The sequence below is a fragment of the Helicoverpa zea genome, chromosome 12, assembly GCF_022581195.2.
Source record: "Helicoverpa zea isolate HzStark_Cry1AcR chromosome 12, ilHelZeax1.1, whole genome shotgun sequence".
In the NCBI taxonomy this organism is placed as follows: domain Eukaryota; kingdom Metazoa; phylum Arthropoda; class Insecta; order Lepidoptera; family Noctuidae; genus Helicoverpa; species Helicoverpa zea.
The window spans coordinates 7,815,303-7,840,551 of NC_061463.1; the positions used below are offsets into that span (position 1 = coordinate 7,815,303).

The following is a 25,249-nucleotide window of genomic DNA, read 5'->3' on the forward strand; positions in this document are numbered from 1 at the left end:
GCCGCGGTGTCATCAGCAAAGGTACCAATTTCGACGCCATCCATGGTCGGTAGGTCTGCAGTAAAGATCAAGTAGAGGATCGGGCCAAGCACACTCCCTTGCGGTACTCCCGCGTTAATTCTATGCAGCCCAGTAATCGCTTCTCCTAGCTTAATACAAAAAAATCTGTCAGCTAGATACGATTTTAGAAAAATGTAATAATTTGCTGGGAGTTGTTTTTTTAGTTTGTATAATAAACCTTTGTGCCAAACTTTATCAAATGCCTGGGATATGTCGAGAAATGTTGCACAGCAATATTTTTTGTTTTCGAAGGCCCTGTGTATTAGTTCCACTAAATTTATGGACCTGTTCAATAGTACCATGTTTTTTTCTAAAACCAAATTGGTGGTCAGGCATGATCTTATTTTCTTCGATTACTGTGGTTAATCGCTTTAAGAAAAGTATTTCCATAGCTTTTGACAATACAGGCAGTAAACTAATCGGTCTATAGGATGATGTTTCTTCGGGCGCTTTGCCTGGTTTCAGAACCATTTTGATTTCAGCTATCTTCCACTGCGGTTGGAAGATGCCTCTGGTCAGTATGCAATTAAATAGTTGCGTCAAGAAGTGTATTGCTTTTCCAGGTAATTCTCGAAGGATTTTAGCAGTAAGATAGAGATTTAATAAAGCTTTATTTTTATGGCGCTTTGTGCAACTGACGGTAACAAATCACTGATTTGACCATTGGGTGCCAATTTCATTGGTGATTATGGGTTGGTTACCGTTATAGTTAAATGGTGAAACTCACCCTTAGATATAGCACCGTTTCAAGTGCATGAACACAGAAATATAGAGATGTGTAGCAAAAAAGGTGGTTCTCAAGTCGGTATATTTTCCGGATGATTTAAGATTTAATGGTTTTCCTTTTTGTGGGGATCACTTTCTCGTCAAAGATGGGTGAAAATAATGTTACATCCAAAAAACAATTCATTTAATTTTCTTTATTCTATTCATAACTTAAGTACCAAATAAATTATTTCTTAAATACTAGATATTCAATTAATAATTAATACTATTCATGTGACAGTCATGACTGAAAAAATTACCAAGCAATTCGCATGAAGTTAAACTTGCGATTTTTCAGTCATAAGTTTAATTAAATGTATTTATAAATTAAATTAGGGGAGATGTTCCCAAAACGGGTAAGCTAACGAAAGATGTTAAATAAAATAACCAAGAACATTACATGCAACTTGTATTTGTACTCATAGACTTGTTTATATAATAAACTTTGGAAAACATAAGATAGTCTTAGTAATCTTCTTCAATATTCTGAAAAAAATCAAAAAAGATAAACCCCTTCGAAATACCCGCTTTGCCCTAGTGGGGGTCCTAAAACGGGTAAAGCCTTTGGGCAAAGCAGGTAATGAATGAATATATGTGATAAATGAATTAAAAAACATTTAAAAAAAATATCTTAGCCTCCTATTATCCAGGAAATCTTTATTGTTAATTAGTCTCCTTAATTATGTTAAACAGTTGTCTTATTTTGATCAGTCTAGATTACTCTTTTACGTCATTAAATGTTACATTTGAAATTATAATGCTACCAACAGATAATTTTGTTAAAAATCAAAGAAAAAAAAAAAAAAAAAAACTTTTTCACGCTGTTCCTGTTCTTCAGCTCTCTGTGGCTTTCTTTGTCTTCGATTAGCTTTCTGTGGGATCAATTGAGGAAGTGGCCCTTATTTTATTGGTGTTACATGATGATCCTCAGGTTGAAGAAGGATTGTAGTTTGTGATGGAGTCTTGCATGGTGTTATAAAATCCTTAAGAATTTGTGTTTCTGCCGTTATAGTCTTGCATGGTGTTGGAAGTTCTTCAATATACTGGCCTACTGGTGTTGGAGTATGAGGTGGACTTATAGCTTCGTCAAGAGGTTGCGGTCCAGTTTCATAACTTCCACATCCCACGAAGCATTTAAAGTTTTTCTTTTATATTTATTCACCCAATTAAAAAAAACAAAAAAAAAAAACAAATTAGATAAATAATGGCACTGGTCAGCTTAATACATATCATACATTATTCCAGGGCAAATCGGATAGTCACCCGTTATGCCCCTACCCGTTTTGCCCAAAAGCACGTTTTAAATTTCAACTACCTTAACCATAAAATAGTAAACAAGGAGACCACTAATTATTCACAATTAATAAGCATATAACATGCAAAATGATAATACAAAACTACGAAAACCATATCTTACACCATATTTGAGTAGTTAGCACTAGCATAATTCGATTTTTTTTAATAAGTTCAGCAGAAAACTTTTTTTACGTCTTACCTCGAACACGCTCGCTCCAGGTGCGCGAGCCGACTGACCGTGATCGGCAGGGGGGTAGTGCGCCACTCTACACTCACAGGTTCACACTAAGATCTATAATATTCGAATGGCAAGGCCTACCCGTTTTAGGAGGGGTACCCGTTTTAGGAACATCTCCCCTAACATAAATTATTTTTAAATTACGATTTAATTTAAAGGCCTTTGAAGGTAACCTAGTTAAATCTTTAGAGGAGTACAATATCAGACGACAGAAGCTATCCAAGGGCACTAAAAGCTGTCCTAGCTAGCAGTTTTGACCAATGCGACTTGTGCGAATTGCGAATGCGAATTGTGTAGGTACTTATTGGATCAAGTTTTGTTCATTCAAGTCTTGCATATTCTTTGAGATTAGTTTTTTCGTAAAATTTATTTCGAGAGCCTTTGATAAATAGAAAACGTTCGAAGTAATTATTCAGGAAAATAGATTTAAAATAAGATAATGAGCACATTTTCTAAATATTAGGTACGAAGAGCTAATATCACTGCACTGTTGGACGACCGGTGTAGCCCGTGTCTGGTAATGAGTGATGCGCTAGCTCTCTTAGAATCTGTTCAAAACCCTTCCCAGACGGTGACTGGAGATTACTGGCCTTCAGCATCGTGGAGTTGAGTTTCGTTGCTAAGTAGCACATCTGAAAATGATAACAGTTCAAGTTATTTCAAAATTTATTATAATGAGAAAATGGCTGAACGACTTCTAAAGACGTTGCATTTTAGAGACTGAAGATCACTATGATGATCAACCTACGATGATCCTCTATTAGCGGGAAAGCCCCAAAAAATCTTTCCCAAGAAGATCATAGCTCAAACGCGTAGCTCAAAACCCCATTTAAAACTTACTAGCAAAGCAGACATGAAGAGTAGCGCTCCCAAAGCCACCGCTACCATCATGGAGGTTGCACAAGTAGCTTCTATAGGAGTCCTATGGAACAGTTCGCCCGGCATCACGACAGAGTACTCCAAGTTCTCTTTGAACCGTGTGAATGGAGTCGTGGAGTTGTCAGCTGTTAATGCCGAACTCGTGATGTTGTGGCTGTGGGAAACATCCGGCAGCGATCTCCGACGGCGACCGTGTCCTATTTAATAAAGAATACTTAATTACATACATGTAATGTGCCAAGTGTTATTGTCTTGACAATTTTAGAAAATGATGTCATGTTGTTTTGATTTAAAAATATATTTTTTCGGATGCAACACACTATATTACTTATTCTAACTTGCACACGCGGTTTTTCCTTCATCTCGAAGGAACTAGGTACTTCCCGCATATGGACGAAATGTAGCCTGTAAGTTATTCTGACGTAAAACTACCAAAATTCATCAAAATCCATCCGGTAGTTTTCGTGAAATAGAATAGAAAATGCCCACATGCAAACACATTCGCATTTATAGGTAATATTTATAGTTCTATATTGTATTTTTACCGATGGTTTTACCTGAAGGTTCGAACAAGTCTAAACAGTAGTCCGGTTGGCAGTCGGCAGCGTCCATACACGCCTTGATCTGCGAGTGTATCCAGAGTGTGGACCTCTCCTTCATGGAGGCGAGCAGGAAAGCCTCGAAGTCTAGGAACACCTCGTTGTGCCGCTCCCGGTAGCGGGCCGGCTGGTGCGGTATGATAGACGCGAAGTCACGGTTCCTACATCTGTGAAATTACCATCAAAATAAGTGCGATATAAAGACGTTATTTTCAAATTCATTTTTGTTATTTTTACTGTTGCTTTTTCATAACCCATAAATGAAGGTGAACATCATATTAGGTATAAAGCTTCCTCCAATTTTCTATGTTCAAAATGAATACAGACTTGCTAGCCTCTAACTTGCACGTTGAGGTAGCTACTTTTTTTTGCAATTTCAAGCTAAACCATAACGTTTACGCATATCTCGGCCGTTGCCAATTGGAGTCACAAAAGGAACTAAAAATGTGAATGTCTTGGCGAATTTACCCGTCTTTGACGAGGAGCACGGCTCCGGGCGCGTGCGGGCGATCCGGGTCAGGTGACACGGCCACCTCCAGTAGTTTGATATGCCGCCACGCCGAGTCAGGGTTGATGCGCGCACGCAGCTGCAGCTTCGTGCCGATTGGCACCGCCTGAATTTAAACGGTTTTATTATTTGCAATAAATGTAGCAACAGAGTGGTTTACGACCAGGATCGTCTTTTATTTCTTCATATTTTCCATATTTTTGTTATTATGACGCTAATGTGTGGAGCATGGTAAACAACCTACCTTTTAATATTGGTAAGTGCCACGTCATGACATACGGCAGAGGGTTGCGACCGATCCATTACAATTACAGATTGGGTGGTGAAGTATTATCTCGAGTCACCAACGTAAAGGATCTGGGCGTGACTTTCGATAGATGTTTGACATTTAAAGACCACATTTCTTCCCTCGCGAAGGAATCCTTCAGGCGCCTGGGCTTTGTTTTGCGCAATGCTCGCGACTTTTGCAGTCCCAATGTCATCCGATTACTCTATACCACTCTGGTTCGAAGCAAGCTTGAGTCAAGTGCCTGTGTCTGGCACCCCTACACCGCTACTCAAACACTCATGATTGAAAAGGTGCAAAAAACCTTTCTGAGGTACTTTTTCAAAAGGTTATACAACTTTTTTCCCTTCATGTACCCAACTAACTATCTGCTAGGGATGTTAGGCTTTAACTCCTTGGAGGTAAGACGAGGCTTTGATCAGCTCATGGTAGCTTGTAAAACCTTACGGGGCCAAATCGACTGCCCAGAGCTCCACAGCCTTTTCTGCCGCCTATTCACCCCCGACAAATACATCGGTCGCCGTCAGAGCTGCAGGCACAATCTCTTCGCCCCACCGACATGCAAAACAGTCGCCAGAGCTGAATCTCCTATATGTCGTACTCTTAAGACGCTCAACGCCCTTCTGACTGCCAACCCTGAATTTGATGTGTTTGTGGATGAGTGGAGTAAAGTGAAGCGTGTGTGTTTGGGGTTCTGTGAGAGAAAGTATGCAAGAGCGTCCACTGTTCCTTGTTAGTTAGATAATCATTGAAATGCTGTCGACTATAATATGTTTTTACTTTTGTTTTGTTTTGGTTTAATATTTCCATGTTAATTATTGTAATTGGTGTTGCACCGTTTTAATTAACTATAAATAAATAAATAAATAATAAATAAAATAAAATATGGTACTGACGTTGTTCACAACAAACGTGGCTCAGATTTTTGTGTCCTAAAATGTTACTAGGACTTTTTTTATTATCATCCAATGGCTCCTCCCGCTGTGGGTAAGCTGTGGTGACTGTGGTGAGGGAGTGTCAGACGCTTACTGACTAAAACGTCGTGTTCCTTCGTAGGCCTTTTATGTATTGGGGCCGCGGTAACTCTTTAGAACAATCCCGCAGCCCCGGCAGGCCTTGGCCCTGCTGGGCCCCGCTGGGGATGTTACTAGGACTTAAACGAAGATAGAGAGAACAAAGGAACGTACACCAGTTACCTGATCGACAGGCAAGTCAACGGAATGGTTGTTGTGCCTGGTCACGGGAGGCGCCTCCTTGTACAGTGCCACCTCGTACTCCAAGCGGCCTGGCGTCTCTTCAACCACGCCGGATACTCGGGCTCCGTGGGGACTGCGGAAAAAATACATTAAGATAGAGGAGAGAATACCTACGACTTAAAAATAGAATCGGGGTAAGTACCTACTGCATTGAAAAATGCATGGATGAAGAAATATTAACGCGATAAAATCATATACACAGCGTTATATGACGGCAGAGGCAAGATATGCTTTTTGTGTGTCTTCTCAGGGATCGTTTTAGTTAGTAAGCTAAATGGAACGATTAATTTGCAGTGATATATGTACTGAATAATATTTTTATTGACTTACAAACTTCCAGCGAAGCCTGCCGCTTTGTTTTCAATGATGGTGGGTTCTGGCGGCTTGCACATGATGATCAGCTCCTGGTCAGACTGCATCACCACGCCCGGGAATTGCGGAAACCATACTCGCACGTGGACGAAGCCCTATATTGAAACAAAGAGGTAGGTTTTAGAAGAAGAAAAAATATTATTTTTGCCTGCAGGTAAAATGGACTACCAGGAACAACATGACTAATGACTGAATTCACTCAACAACGAGATGCGAACATTATTATATAATTGGTTTCACTTGCAATAAAATGGAGGTAATAACTTTCCGCTTTGAAATCGCTGAATAATTAACTATAGAACTAGCAAAGAAATTACTTGATTTTATTCATATACACATACATTTATACATAGGTATGTTACGGCTAAACCCCGTAGTGCGGCTCTAGCCGGGCAAGTATATATCTTGGTGCAGTAAATAAAATATTAACAATAAATACGTATATATACTTATAAATAATGTCAATGTTAGATATAGATATTTTGTTCAAATAGCATCCTACAGTCCTCAGAAAAGTGGCTTTTTATCAAACTCTTGAAAACCGCTAATGATTGAGCCTGTTTTATAGTAACGGGCAATGCATTCCATAGCCGAACAGCCAGAACAGTAAAAGATTTGTCGAAGAAATTAGTGGAATACTCCACCGTCTCCAGCTTCAATTTCTCTGATGACCATTATTTTAAGTTAGATGTATCCTATTTCTCATCGGCTAGAACTAGGTTTCCAGTTCAGTTAAGCATTTAGGCTTTGTTTTCAGATTATGCATTTCCCGACTGATTCTCTCTGATCCGATATCCTGTACCAGATGCGGTTAGTCTAGTTGAAATATTAAATTAGGCGACCTTATTGTAATATTTATTTTGTAATCCTTCTATTCCTACGTCATAACATCTATTTCAGTTCCGGAGATTATGAAATGTTTAACCTCCATATATGAATTAATTAAAACCCTGACGTAGGCCTGTATTAAATCCTACATCATGGTACGATGATGTTGCATACCTAATATCAAACTAACAAAATATAATACGAACTAACTGAAAATTAAGACCGTCCTACATCGAAATGAAATTCTTTAACCACTCTTGGATTGTTAACACCGATCCCCATACCGAATATGGTTTCAATCGGCTCGTTTCAACAGCAAAAGCACAACCAACAAACTCACATTTGCATTTAATATAATAACTAGGGAGTACCTAGATTCTATTGCTAACAAATGATGCATATCATTGTCCAGCCAGTTGCCGGTTGCCTGAGAGAAACCGAGAAGTGAATTATCGTGGTATTTATAGGCAAACGGGTTAACCAGTTCGATACTACCTGCTTATGTATCTAGGTACTTCCCCGGACCCACATTTGTTAGGTACTCGTACTTATTTGTCAACGTGCAGGAAAATGTTTTGCAAATCGCGATGGTAAAATTAATTACGGCTAATTAATTTTATTAAGGATTAAAGTACTTTATTAAAGTGCCTCAGTTTCCAATTATCTCGCCTTTTCAATGGGAGTGTTTAATATATCAGTATAATTACATTCTTTCCACTTTAATCTGTTGATTTCCTTATTCTGCACTTATTTTTGCATTGAGTTGATTTTGTGCAAGGATGATGTGAATATAATTTCAGAGATACCCAATATAAACTATAGCTACTGTACTGTACGCTATGATACTAAGTATTTAGGAACGTAGATGTAGCTAAGAACGTAGTTTCAGATCATGCTTAATTATTACAACCCTTTTTACAGCTAAGTACTTTACAACAGTTACGACTTAATGTTATGCGACATTAAACAGATTTCTGATCACCGTAACCTAGAACTAGATCGATTGACACAATTATCGAGAATGTAGGCATCGAGATAAGTGCTGTGCATTGTATTCAATCGATGCAACATTCCCGTATTGACGCACGTGTTTTAGATTTCTCTTTACCTCAATAGTGTACCGGTCTCGGCGGTTAATAATATATCAGCTGAGGGGCTCCTTGTGTAGGCCACTTGTGAACCTCTACTGTTAGTAACGGAATACGTTATTATCTGCTGATGACACAACACCCGGTGTCTGTGTTATCATTAAGCGCCTGCGCCTGCCGCACGAAACTTAACGCTAACTCGACAAACAATAGTCGTATTTCGCACGGTACGACACCGAAATAAAGTGGTCCAGAACATAGTCTGTCAGATATATTGCTAACGACACTTTAATTTAATGTGTGAACAAAAAACAAAGGCCTCGTAAAAATAGGAGTATCTCGATCACTAACGACCAAAACTATTTGGATTGGTACAGAAACGTAGCAAATTGTGACATGCAAAAAGCAGTACGTTCCTACGAACTATAAATAAAAGGCGAAACCATAACCTAGTGTAAGACAATCACAGTATAACGTCATACCTATCATACAAGGTTGCTAAACATTGACCTTTCAACTTACGTTTCGTTTGAGAACGCCGCATCTCGAGAAATCAGTGATCCGTAGCCTGTACAGGAGACCAGTGGGGTCTTCAGGCTCAGGTCGGATTTGGCAGACAGGGTCGGCCACAGGGTCCGTGGCCCTGTCATCGGCGAACAGTGGAGCACCCCTGAACCCCTCTGGCTTCCTCAGCAAGGCTGCGACGGAATCCCGCAAACCGGTTCCTCCGCTCGCAAATGTGCACTGGATATCCGTCACTAAAACAAATAGTAGCTGTAATTTATCTGAACTCATTAGCTGCTTACCAATTTCCATGACCCCAAGTTAATGAGTTTTAGGTCCTGTGTGTTTAGGTCGTTTATTAATCACAGTAATTAACGCCACGCTTAATTTGTTATGTTTTATGATCATAAATAGATTTCAATTTCAGTAAAACATGAGAATTAACGACGGTAATAGTTAGTGGAAATCATGTTTAGTTTATTGACCTAATTTAGGGTTTCATTGCTATCTTACGTAGGTAAGAAGTATTTTTCATACATAGCTTTCCGGTTATCAAAAAGAGATCGACTCCGTATTCTTTCGGATTGATTTCCAACTTTGACCTCTTAATCAAACTGAAGGCTCGGCACAGATATCGAAGCGAGGTAGTTAACTAATATACTCGTTTAAAAGAATGAATAACGGTGAATACGTACCATCGTAGTCTTGTGCGAATGCAGTCCGCAACTGTAACAATGAGCATTCAATTTGTAGGAAGGAACACTAACACGCCATCAAACAATTAGGAGGTTAATTGAATGTAAGTATTGTTACACACATATACACAAATTTCCTTTCACATTGTGTTCACAAACACTCTGAGGCTAATCACGACTAGATCTATTTGGGACTTACAGTAGAAGAAGCATTCTTCAGTTTATCTGATGGTTATCTTAGTTGATCCTGTGCCATTGTTAAATATATCTATATATGCTTATCAGATTGATGTTTAGAACAGTTAAAAAATAATCAACCTTTACGTTAACTTAATAATGCAAATGGAATCATGAATGACTTTAAAAATAGTAAGCCTGAAAGCCTAAAAGGCTTACTATTTTTAAGCCATTCATTTATTATGTGTTTTATTATCTTCTTTTCAGAAATAAAACTACAAAAAAGACCGTCTATGCTTCACTGGCATGTTTTGCTTTTCATGAAAGCCATATCGTGAATGGTGGCATTACGCACGGCCACAACTTTTTATAAACCAATGTTGATGTTCTAAGAAAATATATCGGTAGTGGATATCGCTTAAGCGTTGATAATTCCAGAAATCAGTGTAATGGTAGCTTAGGAGCGATCACACTGACCACAAAGAAAATGTTTGCGATTATCTTACGGAAAAGCTGATTGAATGTCGACTCGACTATATTATTTTATTTTTAATGCTTTACGTGATTATGTTTACTGTTAGAGTTTTTGTGACAGTGGCCGTTATTGGTTAGAAGTTTATTTTGTTTATAGATAATGATTCTGATTGGTAGATTATCCTAGAGCTCCTGCCTACGCATTTTATCAGAGCAATTCTTGCGACCAGTATTTCAAACTCGAAGAAAATTCAAGAAATACGTGAAAGATGACTGATGCACTTCAGAAGTTAGATCAAAGATGCAAAGCTTCAAAATTATTGAATTACAAATAATAGGAACGGAGAAGAATATTCTTCTTTGTCTATTCTCCGTGGTTTTTTTACTGACTTTGTTTTTCTGGCGCAGTTTTATAAAGATATCGCATAAACGTGAGCCGTTGAGGAGAGCCACGAGTGTGGTTGCGGTTCTGCAAATGAAGCGAACCATACCACATCATTTGGTCCGTGAACGTGAGGTCGACTGATGCGGCGTCGTTGAAAGTAAGTCGATTTAATACACTTTATCACGGTTCATGCTCCAACTGCTTCGGTATATAGCGAATCGTGCAATATACATTGCTGAATCAATATGAAACACTAATATTTCCACGCCTTATGTCTACGCAATAGATGCTTAGTATAAAAGTGTGCCGATTGAGAATCATTTTCGGTAACGTACGCGGGTCATTCAGATGACCGTTGGCACAGAAATTCGTGCGGAAACGACGTCCGGTAAGATAATCGCTCTTACTTGCTTGTATGTAAATTTTTGAACAGACTGTTAAACGGTTATTTTTTTTTTCTAAAACGGTTTTACTCTGATTATTGGGCGTGAAGAGTTGTTTCGGGGAACTAATTGATTCTGCGTTTCAAACGGTTTCGTTACGTTGTTGTCTGCTTGGATTGGATATAAGTAAGTGTATTGCACTTTAGCATTTCATTATTTATTCAAATGATCCACATGGATTAACCAAGGTTTTAGTTTTCTGTTTACATAGGAACTTATATACCTAGGTACTTTATTCAATGTATGATCTATCTAGTTCTTAACTTATGACAAATGTAATTAAACAATACGCACTGGACTCGGAACGTAAAATTGTTCTTTTATTCTCAACATTCCAGTTTGATCGGAAACTTACTTACAGGCGCAAGTGCCACTGAACGTACGAGTAGACATTAAGCTCATCTACACTGGGAAAAATAATTCCCATCGGGATGATTTGACGGATTTCCTCCCCGAGAATCGAGATGAGATACGTTACGTGTCTATATCGCATTGTGTCTATATCGTATGTGTCGAGGAAATAAAGTATAGGACAGACCTAGAGTTTACTTACCAGTAAGTAGTGCATTCAATCAAATCTTAAGGTTATTTAGAAACATGATTATTTTATTCCTAGATTTCGGGCCCGACTTCGTCCGGCATAGTACCCGGATTAAAAGGAGGTAGCCGATCTGTGGCAAATTTTATTTCGATAGGTTCCAGTACCAGCTGTTATAGCTTGAAAATATAACAAACATACAAACCCACTTTCTCATTCAACCTGCTTATTAATAAGGGTAGAATGCTGGATAAGATTTATGTAAGGTGGAAATTTAGACTATATGACACAAATTGACAAATAGTAGGTAAACCCTGCCTAGATGTAAATAAATGTAAGTATTACCTACCTAGGATTCATTCATACTCCTGTCTGTGGTGAGTATAACTACAAGTAACATCTATCACATAAGAAGTTCTCCTATCCGTAAGCAAGTACTACAGACGCCGACAATCTACATAATTACAGTTTCTATGTGCTCAGCTAAATGAAGTCCATATTCATGTCCATTAGTTATCTATTTAGTATCGCGCCGTAATTACAGTAAAGCGCAGAACTATCTTCTCATAATATGTCTAATCAAGTCGTTTGCACTATCTAGCAACAAATTAACACTTCCTTCATTTAGAGATTACGCAGTCTCACAGTCCCACGGTACCTTATCATATTCCCAGGGCATTGCTTTTATTGTACAAGTATAATTACCGTGCTGAACTGTTTATATGTAATGGCTACCCATTTAGGCTGGGCATTTTATGCCGTTTTAATTTTTATTACGTTTTATTTCTTCATTAGGTTTGCTCGGTTTGTGATATTATAAAATTTTCTTGTATACTTAATTATTTTGAAAGATATTTTGTCTATACCAGCTATACCTACTAACGTAACTCGCTTTATTTGAGGTTCCTTATAAACAAACTGTTCAAAAAACCTTGTCAAATAAAATTTAAAATATTTGGCGTAATTTACTTATTTGTCTGCAAACCTGTTCACAAAGTTAAACTTATGTGGTTACTCGAAGATCTCAAAATAGCACAACAAGAGCCAGTTTTTTATGTAAGTACCTAGTAGAGGTGTATGAAAAACAATTTGTCCGCAAATACATTGGGTAGGGTGGCGAGGCTTTTTCTAAAATGTAAGTAGAACTCCTTTAAAATACCATATTCAAGCAGATTCTAGGCTTATCATAGATATCTAATAATCTGCTGAATTCGTTAACACAAAAATCACTCCTAATGCATATTCAACGCTTATTATATTCAAACTGTGATGCATTGCTCACGGAGACGGAATGCGACCCACTTGCACAAAAATGAAAATTTAAGTATACTGTTTAATGTGTCTATAAATAAAATATAAATTGTGATATTGATTACTCATATTTTCAACTCCTAATGCTACCTTGTCGTAAACGGTTTTGTTCGCAGACATCTCATAAATTCACCGTTGATCAGTTTGAATCAATTTAATCTATCAGGTTTAATGCATCATAAATTAAAGTAAGACATTTTTATGCGAATGTTAGTGCAGTATGCAGTTACGTCTGGTTGGCGCGGACATTGAAAGCGTGCGCAGGCTAATTCGAGCGAAGCACGCATGCGCAAGATCTGTAACACCCATCATCATCGATCGATCGATCGTGAGGTGAGTAACCGCCGTGAGCAACTTGTTACAATTGTATACTAATTTGATTTGATTTGATCTGTACTGCTTTGTTGGCTTGATTTAGTTATTATGTTATTGGGGCATAGCGTACAAACAGAATTTATTTTTTTAAGAAGGCAGTTTAATGATGGGTAGCCCTTGTTTTGTTACGGAAGAGTGTGGTGGCCCGGGTGGCCCCTATTGTTTTTCTCATACCAAGTTATTGTTTTTGCAATATAATTTAGGTACATCGTTGTATTGTAGATATAGTTATTATTGTGTGTATTACAATAAGTAGGTCGAGGAAGATAGAGCATTTAGAAAATACTTTCTAATCTCCGGCTTAGCAGTTAATTTAAGCATGAAAGCTGTGTCTGGTATATTTTACCTTCCGTCATAATAATATCTTGTAAATGTCCGATCTGCGTGTAATTTTGTTCTTTCAAATAGTTTTTATGGAAATTATTAAGAGGTTAAACGGTTTTAACAGTTGTAAAGCGCCATTAAATGCATTGTTATTTTATTTTTATAAGTGCCACTAGATAGTTGCTCCTTTAGATGTAAATATTTTATGGCCCGTGTGGTCTACTCGCTAGTAGGCCAGTGGGTTTACCTTATTACTCAGAATTTGATGTTTTCTAGAAACCTGAAAATAAAACTTAATTGTATCTGTTCGAGTTAGTTATTTTAAATTCTCAATTTCTTGCATTTCATTATTACCTATGGTACCTATTTACCAAGTTGTGGCTTTTAATGTTCTGTTCAAAAAAACCAAGCCTTTCACGACTCATCAATCACTCTATTTCACATTATTTTGTTATTATTTTCTAAATCTATTACAAAAAACAATGATCAGCCTTTCCCATACCGATTACAAAACGATTAGTTTTTACGAACCTCAAACAAAGAAGAAAGCGAATTGGATTAGTTTCCCAAAAAAGTAATAAAATAACAAAGCTAAATTAAATTAAAACATTTTCAGCGAACAGTGAAAGTTTAGAGGACGTCACGTAGACGTAACCTAGATTTCTTAAACGATTTATTTTAGTACTAGCTTCTGCCCGCGACTTCGTACGCGGATCCTGTCCCTTATGCCAGCGACTACGGGGTCAGCAAAATCAAAGATCTGAATAGTCGCAATAGACGTGACCATAGGGATAAAAGTAGTGACAAATTCGTCCGCATTTAAGTTGTGTGTGGCAAAAATATTACGTAAAAAAACATTAAATAGATGACAAAGTCGTGGTGACTTAGTGGAATTCGTGGTGGTTTAGTGGGTAGAGAATCAATCTCTTAAGAATGAGCGTGAGTCTTTGATTCCAGGTCTGGCAAGTGCCTGCCAATGCAACTTTTCTAAGTTCGTATGTACTTTCTACGTATATTTTGGATACCAAAGACCGTTATTTGGAGGGGATGTTAAACTGTAGGTTCCGACTGTCATTGAACATTCCATTCTTGGCAGTCGTTATGGGTAGTCAGAAGCCAGTAAGTCTTACCAAGGGGTGTTGGGTTGAGCGGGTAACCGGGTTGTGGAGGTCAGATAGGCAGTCGCTCCTTGTAAAACTCTGGTACTCAGTTGCATCGTGACTGGAAGTCGACCCTAACATAATTGGGACAAAGGCTCTTGAGATAATAACGACAATAATAATGAGATATAGGTACCGCAGGACATCTGAGGCTGATGACGGGGAGTAGCGACCCCGCGGGGCTATATATACTGAGTTCTCCAGGGAGTGTATACTGTCCCCCATCTCCGGCCGGTCGGAGTGAACCATGACGGGGGTAGGTCTCACGCCTCTGGCTTGGCTTGGCCGTCCAGAGTGGAGTCGCTAGAGCAGGATTAGTAGCCCTGCTCGGAGGGTAAGTGCCTCATGGTAAGCACAGGGAGCGCGTAATCTGCGTTTAAAGTCCGCCGAGGTATCCTCACCCTTCAGCCGCTCATGTCCCTGTTGCCCTCTTGTTGCTATTCAGTGACTGGTTCCCGGGGGCCCAGTAAGTGAGGTGGCGAGTCTCCACCTGCCGTTTTTACATGTACCTAATAAATTGTCATCCACTAACATCCCATCACAATAGCCCAAGTAGTTAGCAATAGTTTAGCACAGAACCGGGGATTGTCCTTGGATTGATTTCTATAGTGTATAAAGGGATAATCGTCGGTTTTGTGTCACCATTTCATTAAAGTTGTCTCAAAAGGACTTCAGCGTGTTGGCTTCGGCCCCACGTTTGCCTCCCAAAAATTCGGAACTCTGTAGTCCCGAGGTCTGGAAGAGACATACAAAATAATAATGAGATATAACGCAACAAAGTTAGAGAGTGGGGGCTCGTGACGCCACGTTTAGGTATGTAAAATTTGTACTAAGCAGTGACTTAACACGAAATTAAAGCGTTATTGTATCTTCGTTATTATTTGTTTGTGTGAGAGAGAATAGAAAAATGCGTCAATAGAGAGTGCTTATCAGATTGAACCACTTTTGCTAAAACGTCATATCTTCATATGCTTCATATAGTCTAGCAGGGCTCCTGGAGTTCCACATCAGGTGTTTTACATCTTCAATTTTTATAAGTCAACAGAGAGTGCTTATCAGATTGAACAACTTTTGCTAAAACGTCATACCTCTATATCCTATAGTCTAGCTGGACTCCTGGAGTTCCACATCAGATGTTTTAGATCTTCAATTTGTATAAGTCAATAGTAAGTGCTTATCAAATTGAACAACTTTTGCTAAAACGTCATACCTGTATACAGGGTTACTGGTAAGTAGACCGCATCCTTTCAGGAGGTGATAGTATAGGTCAATACGGACAAATTTGACCCTGGGATACACTGGGCAAAAGTTAACCCATTTCAAGATAATCGAATTTTAAGATCTTTTCTTTACAAGTCGTCTAGGTACATGTATACATTTTTATTACTAGTTAAAAGTCTTGTTTTTGCAGATTTTTGTGTGTTTTGTGGCTGTTTGGATAGCTAGATAAATGTAGATGTTTTTTAAGTATTCTGCACAAAAAAATGAAGAGTAATATTTTTGAGAAAATATCTACTAAAAAAGTAATTGCTGTTCGCTATAATTTCCTCTGTGATTTGTGCAGTTTTATGGTTTGTTATTATGTAATGATTCATCTTCTATCCAAAAACACACAAAAATCCACAAAAACGAGACTTTTGACTAATAATGAAAATTTATACGTGTACCTAGACGACTGATCTTGAAACTTGATTATCTTGAAACGGGTTAACTTTTGCCCAGTGTATCCCAGGGTCAAATTTGTCCGTATTGACCTATACTATCACCTCCTGAAAGGATGCGGTCTACTTACCAGTAACCCTGTATAGTACAGAGAAGCTGGGCTCTTGGGGTTCCACATCAGGTGTTCCAGATCTTAAAATTCATTATCTCAGCTGAAAATGCTCATCAAATGAAACAATTTTTGCCACGGCACCATATTTGTATCTCTTATAGTTTTATTGGTCTGTTGGAGTTCTGCATCAGGTCTTCAAGTTTCGAAGATAAATTATAGCCTATATGTTGACCAGGCTTAATACTGATACAACAAAGAAAAAATCATTGAAATCCGTTCAGTAGTTCGGAAGATTAGCGTGTACAAACAAACAGACATACAGACATACAGACATACAGACATACAGACATACAGACAGAATTTTTTTTTTAGATTTGTGCTCCATTACTGTTTCTAAACCCCACCCAATTATTATTTTTTTAATATATTTAATGTACAGACACAGTTTTTTTACAGATTTATTATATGTATATATATATTTTAGTATAATAAGAAAAAAATAATTTATACCCGTAAATCGTATGCTTTGCGGAAAAGAGTTTTTATATACAGGTTCTTGAATTCCACATGGGTTCATACTTACGCGTGCCTTGAACTTGACCTACGCACGATTAAGAAAAAAAACGTTCCGCGCCAAATTTTGGGCGCCACGCGATTTCTGACTGAGTACTTGTAAGAATAGATTCGATTTAAGGAAAAAGTTCTGCACATAGGTACATTAATCCACAATCCGAATGTCCATAAGCAGCGACTTTAACTAAGTATGTTAATTTTATGACACATGCTTATGGCTCGCTTTCTACATAAGAAAAATTTCAGTCAGCACCTCCACCTCTTGTATGCCTGCTTTTTAAACTTACATACATTTGAAAAAAACATTGAGTCCAATAAACTGTTTCTTATCAAAGTATTAAACAGGCTCGTATTTCATGTAATCGAATATGCATACAATACAATAAAACGTCAAAGAGCGTAAACGCAGTTAATTGCAAGGATTGATAGCTTCGTGTAGGAGCATGAAAAAATCTAGAGCGTGTGCAATACTCGGAGAAAAGCTCAGATTCTGAAACGTTCGTGTGAAAGTTACCGTCCATGAACACCGAATTTACGAACAATTTCTATAATGGGACTTGAGGCTATATTTTATCTGAAATTCATACCCAATATATTGCAACGAGAGATCTTGCCGATGAGAAGCAATTTGCTAACGTTCGGAAACCGAGATCGGTATCGATGCGGAAGCTAAATACATCAGAAACACATTATTAGAATCGTAGCGAGAAAGTAGAAAATGATGCGAAGTTTATGAAAATTCGTTTCATTTTAATCGCTCATATTTACCAGATAAAATGAGGGTAAAGTAATAATTAAGACGGAACTGTTAATTCAGTTGTTATAAAAAGAAAAGCTGTAAGGTAATATTGACCCTTTGGTAGCTTGCCCGTTGTTCGTTGTTTCAAGTAGGACAACTAAATTTTAATGGGTAATATTTTGCATTTATGGAAATTAATTAATTTCTTAAACACTAGCCGTTCCCCGCGGTATTACCCGCGCCCGGTGTATTTTTTGCCACTCTGGTACATGGTGAGCAGTAGCGTCTACCTACACTTGGTATTGGTATACTCATATAAGTTATGCTACCCTGGTACATGGTGAGCAGTTGCATCGAAATTTCGTTATTGGTATACTTTACTAAGGTGAATTGTGCTGTCCTAGTACTTTACTTTTGTTGTTCTGCGGCATTCCGTAAGTTGGTTTTTGTCTAATCACTCCCGTCCCGGGAATCTTACTCGCATTTTTTTTCCTTATTTGCTCACCGTTTAGACCTACCCTGGACTACGACAAACATTTTTAAACCAAAATCAGCTCAATCGGCCCAGCCGTTCTCGAGTTTTAGCGAGACTAACGAACAGCAATTCATTTCTAGCCGTTTTCCCGCGGTTTCACCCGCGTTCCGTGGGAGCTACTGCCCGCACCGGTATAAAATATAGCCTATGTTACTCGCAGATAATATAGCTTTCTAATGATGAAAGAATATTTAAAATCAGTCCAGTAGTTTTTGAGTTTATCCATTACAACCAAACAAACAAACAAAGTTTTCCTCTTTTTAATATTAGTAGGTATAGAAGTATAGATATATGTACTTAATTTATTGAATCAAGTTTTAGTTCACGACTGAGAACAAGAAAGCAACGAAAAGTTCGAAAGGTGAAAAATCAGGCATTGATTTATTGTTGAGCATTTTCATTATGCATTGTTAGCCAGGCATTAGGTAGGAGCTACGTCAAATAATTAGGTAATAAGTATCAAAAAGTCAATCCAACTTGTTAAGTACCTACATGAATTCCCAGTTTTTAAGTCCTGAACAAACAGTCGATTCGGGTCTTCGGTTCATCTGTTGTATGAAGAAAAGCTCAAAATTTTGTTAATCGTACCTCTTGATAATCTAGGCTTACTGACAGTTGAAAACATTTGCTTTTTTGTTTACCATTGTTAGATAATTCATAGTTGAATAGAGGGTTCGCTTCTTCTACGCAGAAACACGATACCAGGCACGGAGTATGTGAATAGGTACATTATCATACCAGTTCTTACAAAGTGGTGTAAAACCCAGCTCAATTCAATATTATAAAGATATTACTCTCTTATGAACTTGAGTGATAAATAGTGAAACTTCCTGATTTCCACAAAAACTTCAGCATGCAGATCAGTAGAGTAGGTGATCGCGACATTGTAAACTATGCGATTGTAGGTCAGTCGACAGCGTTCAGTTGCAGATATAGCTTAGAGCTTATTACAAACACTGTGTTTATGATTATACTCTCCTACAACCAAACCGGATTCAAATATAAACTTGTCTTCAATACTCTAGAATGGGGACGAAACATTGAGATTTTAGCACACCGCGAGCGATCAAACGATTTATAGCTAAATGGAAATAGTGTAGTCGATACATTATATATTAGCATGCACTTAACTTTCTAAGCACTCCGATTAATAGTAGGTATCCGTAATTCGTGATATTTTTCAAAACATAATGAAAGAGCTATGTATCGTTTATTTATATGTTCATTGACAAAAGTATAAGTGAGTAGTTAAAGCTCTTTAACATACCAATAGGAGGAGCACGAGAGCGCAATCGCCGGCGCTCGTCATGCTTGCGGTCTGCCACACTCGAGCGCGGAGCCAACCGTTAATGCTATCTGCCCCGATTACCTTACTCGTTCAAATACAAAAAAAATACGCCCAACAATTCGGATTAGCTATCCGATCAAACAAATAAACACTGATATTTTATGCGTCAAGTATAAGTATCTTCACTGGCACTGCATAAGTCCTATAGCGCAACACAACAGTCGCCGGTAAGTTCCCGCGCAAGTTGCAAACAATTCGGTAGCGGTGGTGGAGTCGAGTGCGGCCCGCGTGCTGCGCCGGTGTCTCGGGACTGCGCGGTGGCGCGCTCGGCTCGCTCCGTTGATGATGGTGGAACAGTTAGCCATGGCCGGGGAGGGAACCACCTGCTCGCCTGTGTCTTATCGTTCTCACGACACGATCACCGAACCGCCTCGAACTATCTCGTGATCTATATAGTTGATTGGCGTCGGATTATTGGGAGAATTGGGCTCCGTCGAGCGCCGCGACGCGTTCATTACCGTGACATTCGCGTGGAGAAATTGCGGCGTACCTGCCTAATGATTGAGTGGCATTTCGGTGTTGCGGCCGGTATCGGGTCATCGTTGTTATGTTTGGGTCGCCATCTCTGAAGATGACTCCGACTGCTAAAGATGATTGGCAGATAAGATAACTAAATAGCTTCATATCTGACCGAGTGAGCACCGTGGGCACGGGCCTATCTAAACGATATGAAATTAAACCGCTATAGAAAGTCAATCAAAGTTGCAGATAAGCAAAAGATAACTTTTTATTTCACCAATCCAATGGTCATTTGCAGTTGTACTTACGTATCTAAGATCTTACCAACTTAAGAAGGAGTTATCAAAACACTGATGCAGATAAGAAATATTCAGAAATTGTATCAAGTCTCAAAATAATCTATTTGGGCCAAGTAATAGGTTCTTTTCTTTAGTGAACTATTGAATGAAAGCGGTCAGCAGCAAATTGTTTCGATTGTAAATCCAAAGTAAACAAACAGCTGGATAGTTTCCAATTATTATCAACAGATGCGGTGCAATACACGGAACGGATTTTGGTATTTTTTCGACAGAATTATTCAGTGAGTGACCAAGTAAACCGCAATTGACGACGCTCCACTTCACATTTAAACAATAATCAAAAAGTCCTACTTTATCATTCTGCGTAGATAAACACAGTAGACATCGTCGTCTTCAATAGTAATTTGAATCAATCATCCGTCTGTTGAGACATGAACTCGGGAAATTATCCTACTTTCCACGTCGTGGTGATAGTGAAGTGCTGGAGCTATCTATGTCTAGATAGCCTATTAAATATGCTTTGCTGCTTGCTTTGCTAATCTAGGTTTACGCGCATATTTCCGCAGCTGCTCGTGCCGGCAAGTGCGTATCTTTACCATTAAGTTTATGTAGCCTTGCAATGTCAACACGTGTTTCTAGTTACACTACGACGGTCTTACTCATTTTTTTCATGTAAGATTTTCTGTAACTACTGCACGCATGAAAATAACAATAATTGTAACATCTTGTAACATCTTGTATTACCAATACCATACCATGTTTCTAGCAAATAAAAGTGTAGAAGTTTAAAATTAAATTTGATTTTCCGTAATCATGTACCTACCTAAGTATATGAACGTGTTAGTTGATAAAAAGAATGAACTTATTAATTAACTTCCAACCAGAATCATTGTTCAGTTTTTCTAACTTATTATAATAATCTATTCCATGGTGGTAAGCTTCGTATTGATAGTTTATCTAATGGGTCATTCCCTTGACTGGCGCTGGGAGTTTTTGCTGCAGTAAAAAGAAATGCATTAGCCGTGGTTACAGTAACTTGAACTTCGCTTAATAACAACCAGTGTATTGAACCAACAACTTTACTAATAAAATGATATTATTAAAGTTTCTCTTTTATTCATTTCCTAATTGACAAGTGTGCGCATGTCGTAAACCAAGAGATAAGATCCCCTATGGAAAGTTAAAGTAACTGTATCGTGTAATGAAATGCACAATTTATATTTTATGAGAACTTTTCTCTGTTTATCGTGTATTTGCTGTAATTACCAACCGACTAATAGGGTGTTTCTTTAACATACATAACTTTACAAACTAACAACTTGCGATTATTTGGTATTACAAGATCGTTATCAGATTCTGCAACTCCACCATGTGTAAATTAAAGTGTGTATAATTGGAAGCAAATTATTTGATAACAAAATCAAATCAAAGTTGCCCACCGCGGCTGTTGTGTTGTGTTCGAATACTATAAATAATTAATTCCATATAATAAGTAGGTATGTCCTGCGTAGCTGGCTGATCTCCTGAGAACAGCCGGCTGTAACCGGCAAGCGATCTGGAACTAGCTCTCACAATGAAACAAGGAAGAAGATGCACAACTGAAAGGTTTTCCATCGCAGCACAACCTGTCACTGGCCATGTTTGTGTCTTTTATGCTAACGACGTAGGACCGTGGCGTAGACGCGCCGACAGATGGTCAATTTAGTAGTCAGTAGTAAGCTTGCGCACACGCAGTGCCTGTCAACCTCCACCGATTGTGTTTACATACACAGTACGAGCTTGAGTGACGTGCTTTCTTACACTTGAATTGCGTTTTGATATAAAGTTTGATGCGCACATGTTTTGTTAAATAAATCGACCCATTCGGCCCGAGTTGCGCAAGAAATGCACCTACCTAATTATTGTTTGCTAATAAAACAGATAGCAAAATCAGTTTTAATATCGGTTTTCTGTTAGGTATTAACATCATATATTAACGTTTACCGTAAAAGCTTGTAAGTTGTTACGGTAAAAGCCATCTTAAGAATACGGAGTAATGTTTTACTTATTTTTATTGAAACTAAAATATGTTTCATGGTCACATCAACAGTTACAGAGGTATAATAAAACTATTTTACTAATGGCTGTGTCTAGCTCCAAACCAGTAGGTAATTCGCATAACGTTTTCTTTTAAAAGTACACTTGCTTTTAAAAGAAAATGAATAATCCAGTTGTATCTAACGGAGAGTCCGTTGCGAAATATTTAGGTTTGAACAAAAAGTTTTGTTGGTACCTAGTTGTTATAATATTGTTGTTATAATAGGTAGGCTAGCCTGCGTCTACCTACTTAGTTTTTTCAAATGAATTGTTAGGTAAGTATGACAAAGAAAATTCGAAACTACAAGAAAGTCAATAAAATTAATTTACATATAAATGTCAAATTAACGACCATTATTACAGCAGGTAGTGCAATAGTGTTGCTACTTATTTCTAAGATTGCTAGCTTATTAAAATGCATTTGAATTACTTACCTACATGTTCTTTTATAAATACCTATATGTTTTATTTTTGTATAAGTATAGAGGTATAGTGTAGATATCTACATATTTGATTAAAAGTAAATAACGTTTTACCTACATTGGTAATCATTAATTTTATTGTGGGTGGGAAAATTATTTAGATACAAAGAAGGTTGTAAATAAAAGCTGTAAAATTCCTAAATGTTCATAGACACCGAGCGCAGTTAACTTCTTACTCGTAAATTGTAAAGAGTTACAAGACGTGCTAATTATAAAGAATTCAGTCGACCAGAAAATGATAAGTCTTCGCTAATATCTTTGATTAACACTTTAATTGCTATTTTCTCGAATGGATGTTCATTGTTCAGTGGGCTTTTGACAGGTGTTACGACTTTTTCATTAATTTGCGGATAGAACTCGGTCTTAATATTAAATCTAAAAAGCGGGCTTTAATATTTTACCATATACCTACGAAGTTTATACATACATATACCGATTAATAGTTTTAAAAAACGCTCTTATAAATGCACGTAAAGACTTTTTTAACAAGTCCAAACACACCTTCGAAACAATGACCCATCATGAAGTTCCAGTTCATATCTTCCTTCTCTATCATCAGATCAAATCTTCAGTACCTACCATATTATTGTATTGTCATCAGAGCTGCACAGGCAGATGCAGCTGCCAATTTTCTTGACGATGCGATCCTTGGAAGATGGTTAAACTTGGGATGGTTAGATTAGTTAGGTACCTTAGATTCCACTCCAAGTTAGTTAAGTACATACTGGTCGACATTTTAAAAAAGCATTTGAAAAATAGGCCAGCTCCCTTTTCAATGCATGAAGTAAACATGTTCAAAGGTTTAAAGATTCCTTACCGAACAAAAACTACATCTTCAAGTTATTGCTGGCTATGTAATAAAAACAGATGTTTCAGAAAATCATACATTAAAGTAAACAATGCAGCGATAAAGCAATAGCAATGTAAGCGCATTGAAACAGTAAATTGTTACAATGTGATGTGACAATCACGCCTACAGCCGGGAAATGCCAGGCACGCGACTATTGCTGCCGCTTGTTTTTGCCTCCATTACCTGCAGACGTGCGCTGCGAATCCAATTCTATGATTTATGATTTACGGTCTTCCGCATGCTGCAGTGACACCTATTATTGTATAAAGATCATCCGCCGACGCACCGAAATTGATCCCAACAGTAGGTATGTGGCCCCGTTATGTAACAGCGTGCGGTAGCGTACATGGAAATCAGTAAAACCGCATACTTTATACCGAAGTACTTGCGTTTTAGTTGATCTTTCATAACGGTAAGGTAAAGGGCAGCCGTGCCAGGTGTCAATAAACTGATTGGAAAAAGGAACAAATGCTTACTAATTATTGAGGTAAAAATCGATTTCTTGGATTTATAAAACAACTCGCGTTTTTGCCCGTCCGTGAAAATTTATAAAGCCTACTTACTAATTTTTAATTGCTACGGTGGAGTTCCGATTAGGTACTTTTTTATTTGATCGTAAGTATAGTTTTTGTCTGTGTACTTAGCAGAGTTTTTAGTTTGCTACTGTATAAAAGATTACCGATACTGAATGAGGGCAACAAACTGACACTTCCACAAGATGTTGGCGAACTTTTCAAGTATGTTTTGGTGAGTCGAACATAGAAGGTGTATTGATTATGAAGACCCGAAACGACAGCAGAACAGTCCCTGGACCACACACATTTCACCTACTTAGTAGCCATTTTTTACCTAATGTATAGTTATCGGCACGGATATTGAGCCCTGACCTTCACCTGCGCAGAAGCGATTTACTGCCTTATTGCCTTATGCGTACGGTGCGCAAAGCGATCCCTACTCTTCCGCCGAGAGCTCAATATCCGTGCCGGTAACTATAGGGACCTGAAAAGAGGCATACAATAATAAATAGATACTTAGTTTGTTCCAGTTTTTTCCGAAATTCAAACTCAACTGTCTATAGAGTACCTATAGCACCATACAAAAAAATTGTAATAGGTAGGTATATTTTCGTTGCTGGTCCAGTTTTGACCAGAAATGCGAGAAAACACTTTGCTTTAATGCTTTTAGCATGTGTTTTCTCGCATATCTTAAGAAAATTGAGAAAATGCTTACTTCCGTTCCATAGGAACCTTCAAGACAATGAGCATCAACCGCTTAAGCTGTTTGGATAACGGACCGTTCACACGGCCATCCACCACGGATGACCGCATCTCATTTTGACCGGACTAATCGTAATTTCAGACTAGTACGAAATAGGACAAAAAGCAGAGGCCGGAACAAGCGGGCAACTAGTTCAGCGAAAATTTGAATAATGACGATCTAGCGGAATGTTTTGTTCGTTTAACGCTACGGTGGCTGCGTCTACGCAGACCACGTCACTCGCTTATGGGAATTTGTAACAGTTGCGTAGCTTTGAACATCAAATTATATGGCTC

General features: G+C 38.0%; 1 protein-coding gene across 3 annotated transcripts; it reads right to left on the reverse strand.

Moving 5' to 3' along the window:
- Nucleotides 1–1,728: 1,728 nt before the first annotated feature.
- On the reverse strand, nucleotides 1,729–20,196 carry LOC124635320. 3 transcript variants are annotated; one of them, XM_047171193.1, is made up of 10 exons: nucleotides 19,450–20,196; nucleotides 9,375–9,405; nucleotides 8,698–8,933; nucleotides 6,218–6,354; nucleotides 5,819–5,960; nucleotides 4,306–4,451; nucleotides 3,796–4,004; nucleotides 3,200–3,435; nucleotides 2,321–2,991; nucleotides 1,729–1,970 (listed from the first exon to the last, which is right to left on the reverse strand). In XM_047171193.1, exons 1-9 carry the CDS (start codon nucleotides 19,489–19,491, stop codon nucleotides 2,839–2,841), a joined length of 1,332 nt encoding a protein of 443 aa, XP_047027149.1. In that variant the 5' UTR covers nucleotides 19,492–20,196; the 3' UTR covers nucleotides 1,729–1,970; nucleotides 2,321–2,838. The 3 variants fall into 3 exon arrangements, with proteins under 3 accessions (XP_047027149.1, XP_047027151.1, XP_047027150.1); XM_047171195.1 differs by having other exon boundaries at nucleotides 5,828–5,960; nucleotides 19,450–20,193; XM_047171194.1 differs by lacking the exon at nucleotides 1,729–1,970 and having other exon boundaries at nucleotides 2,002–2,991.
- Between the last annotated feature and the right edge of the window lie 5,053 nt (nucleotides 20,197–25,249).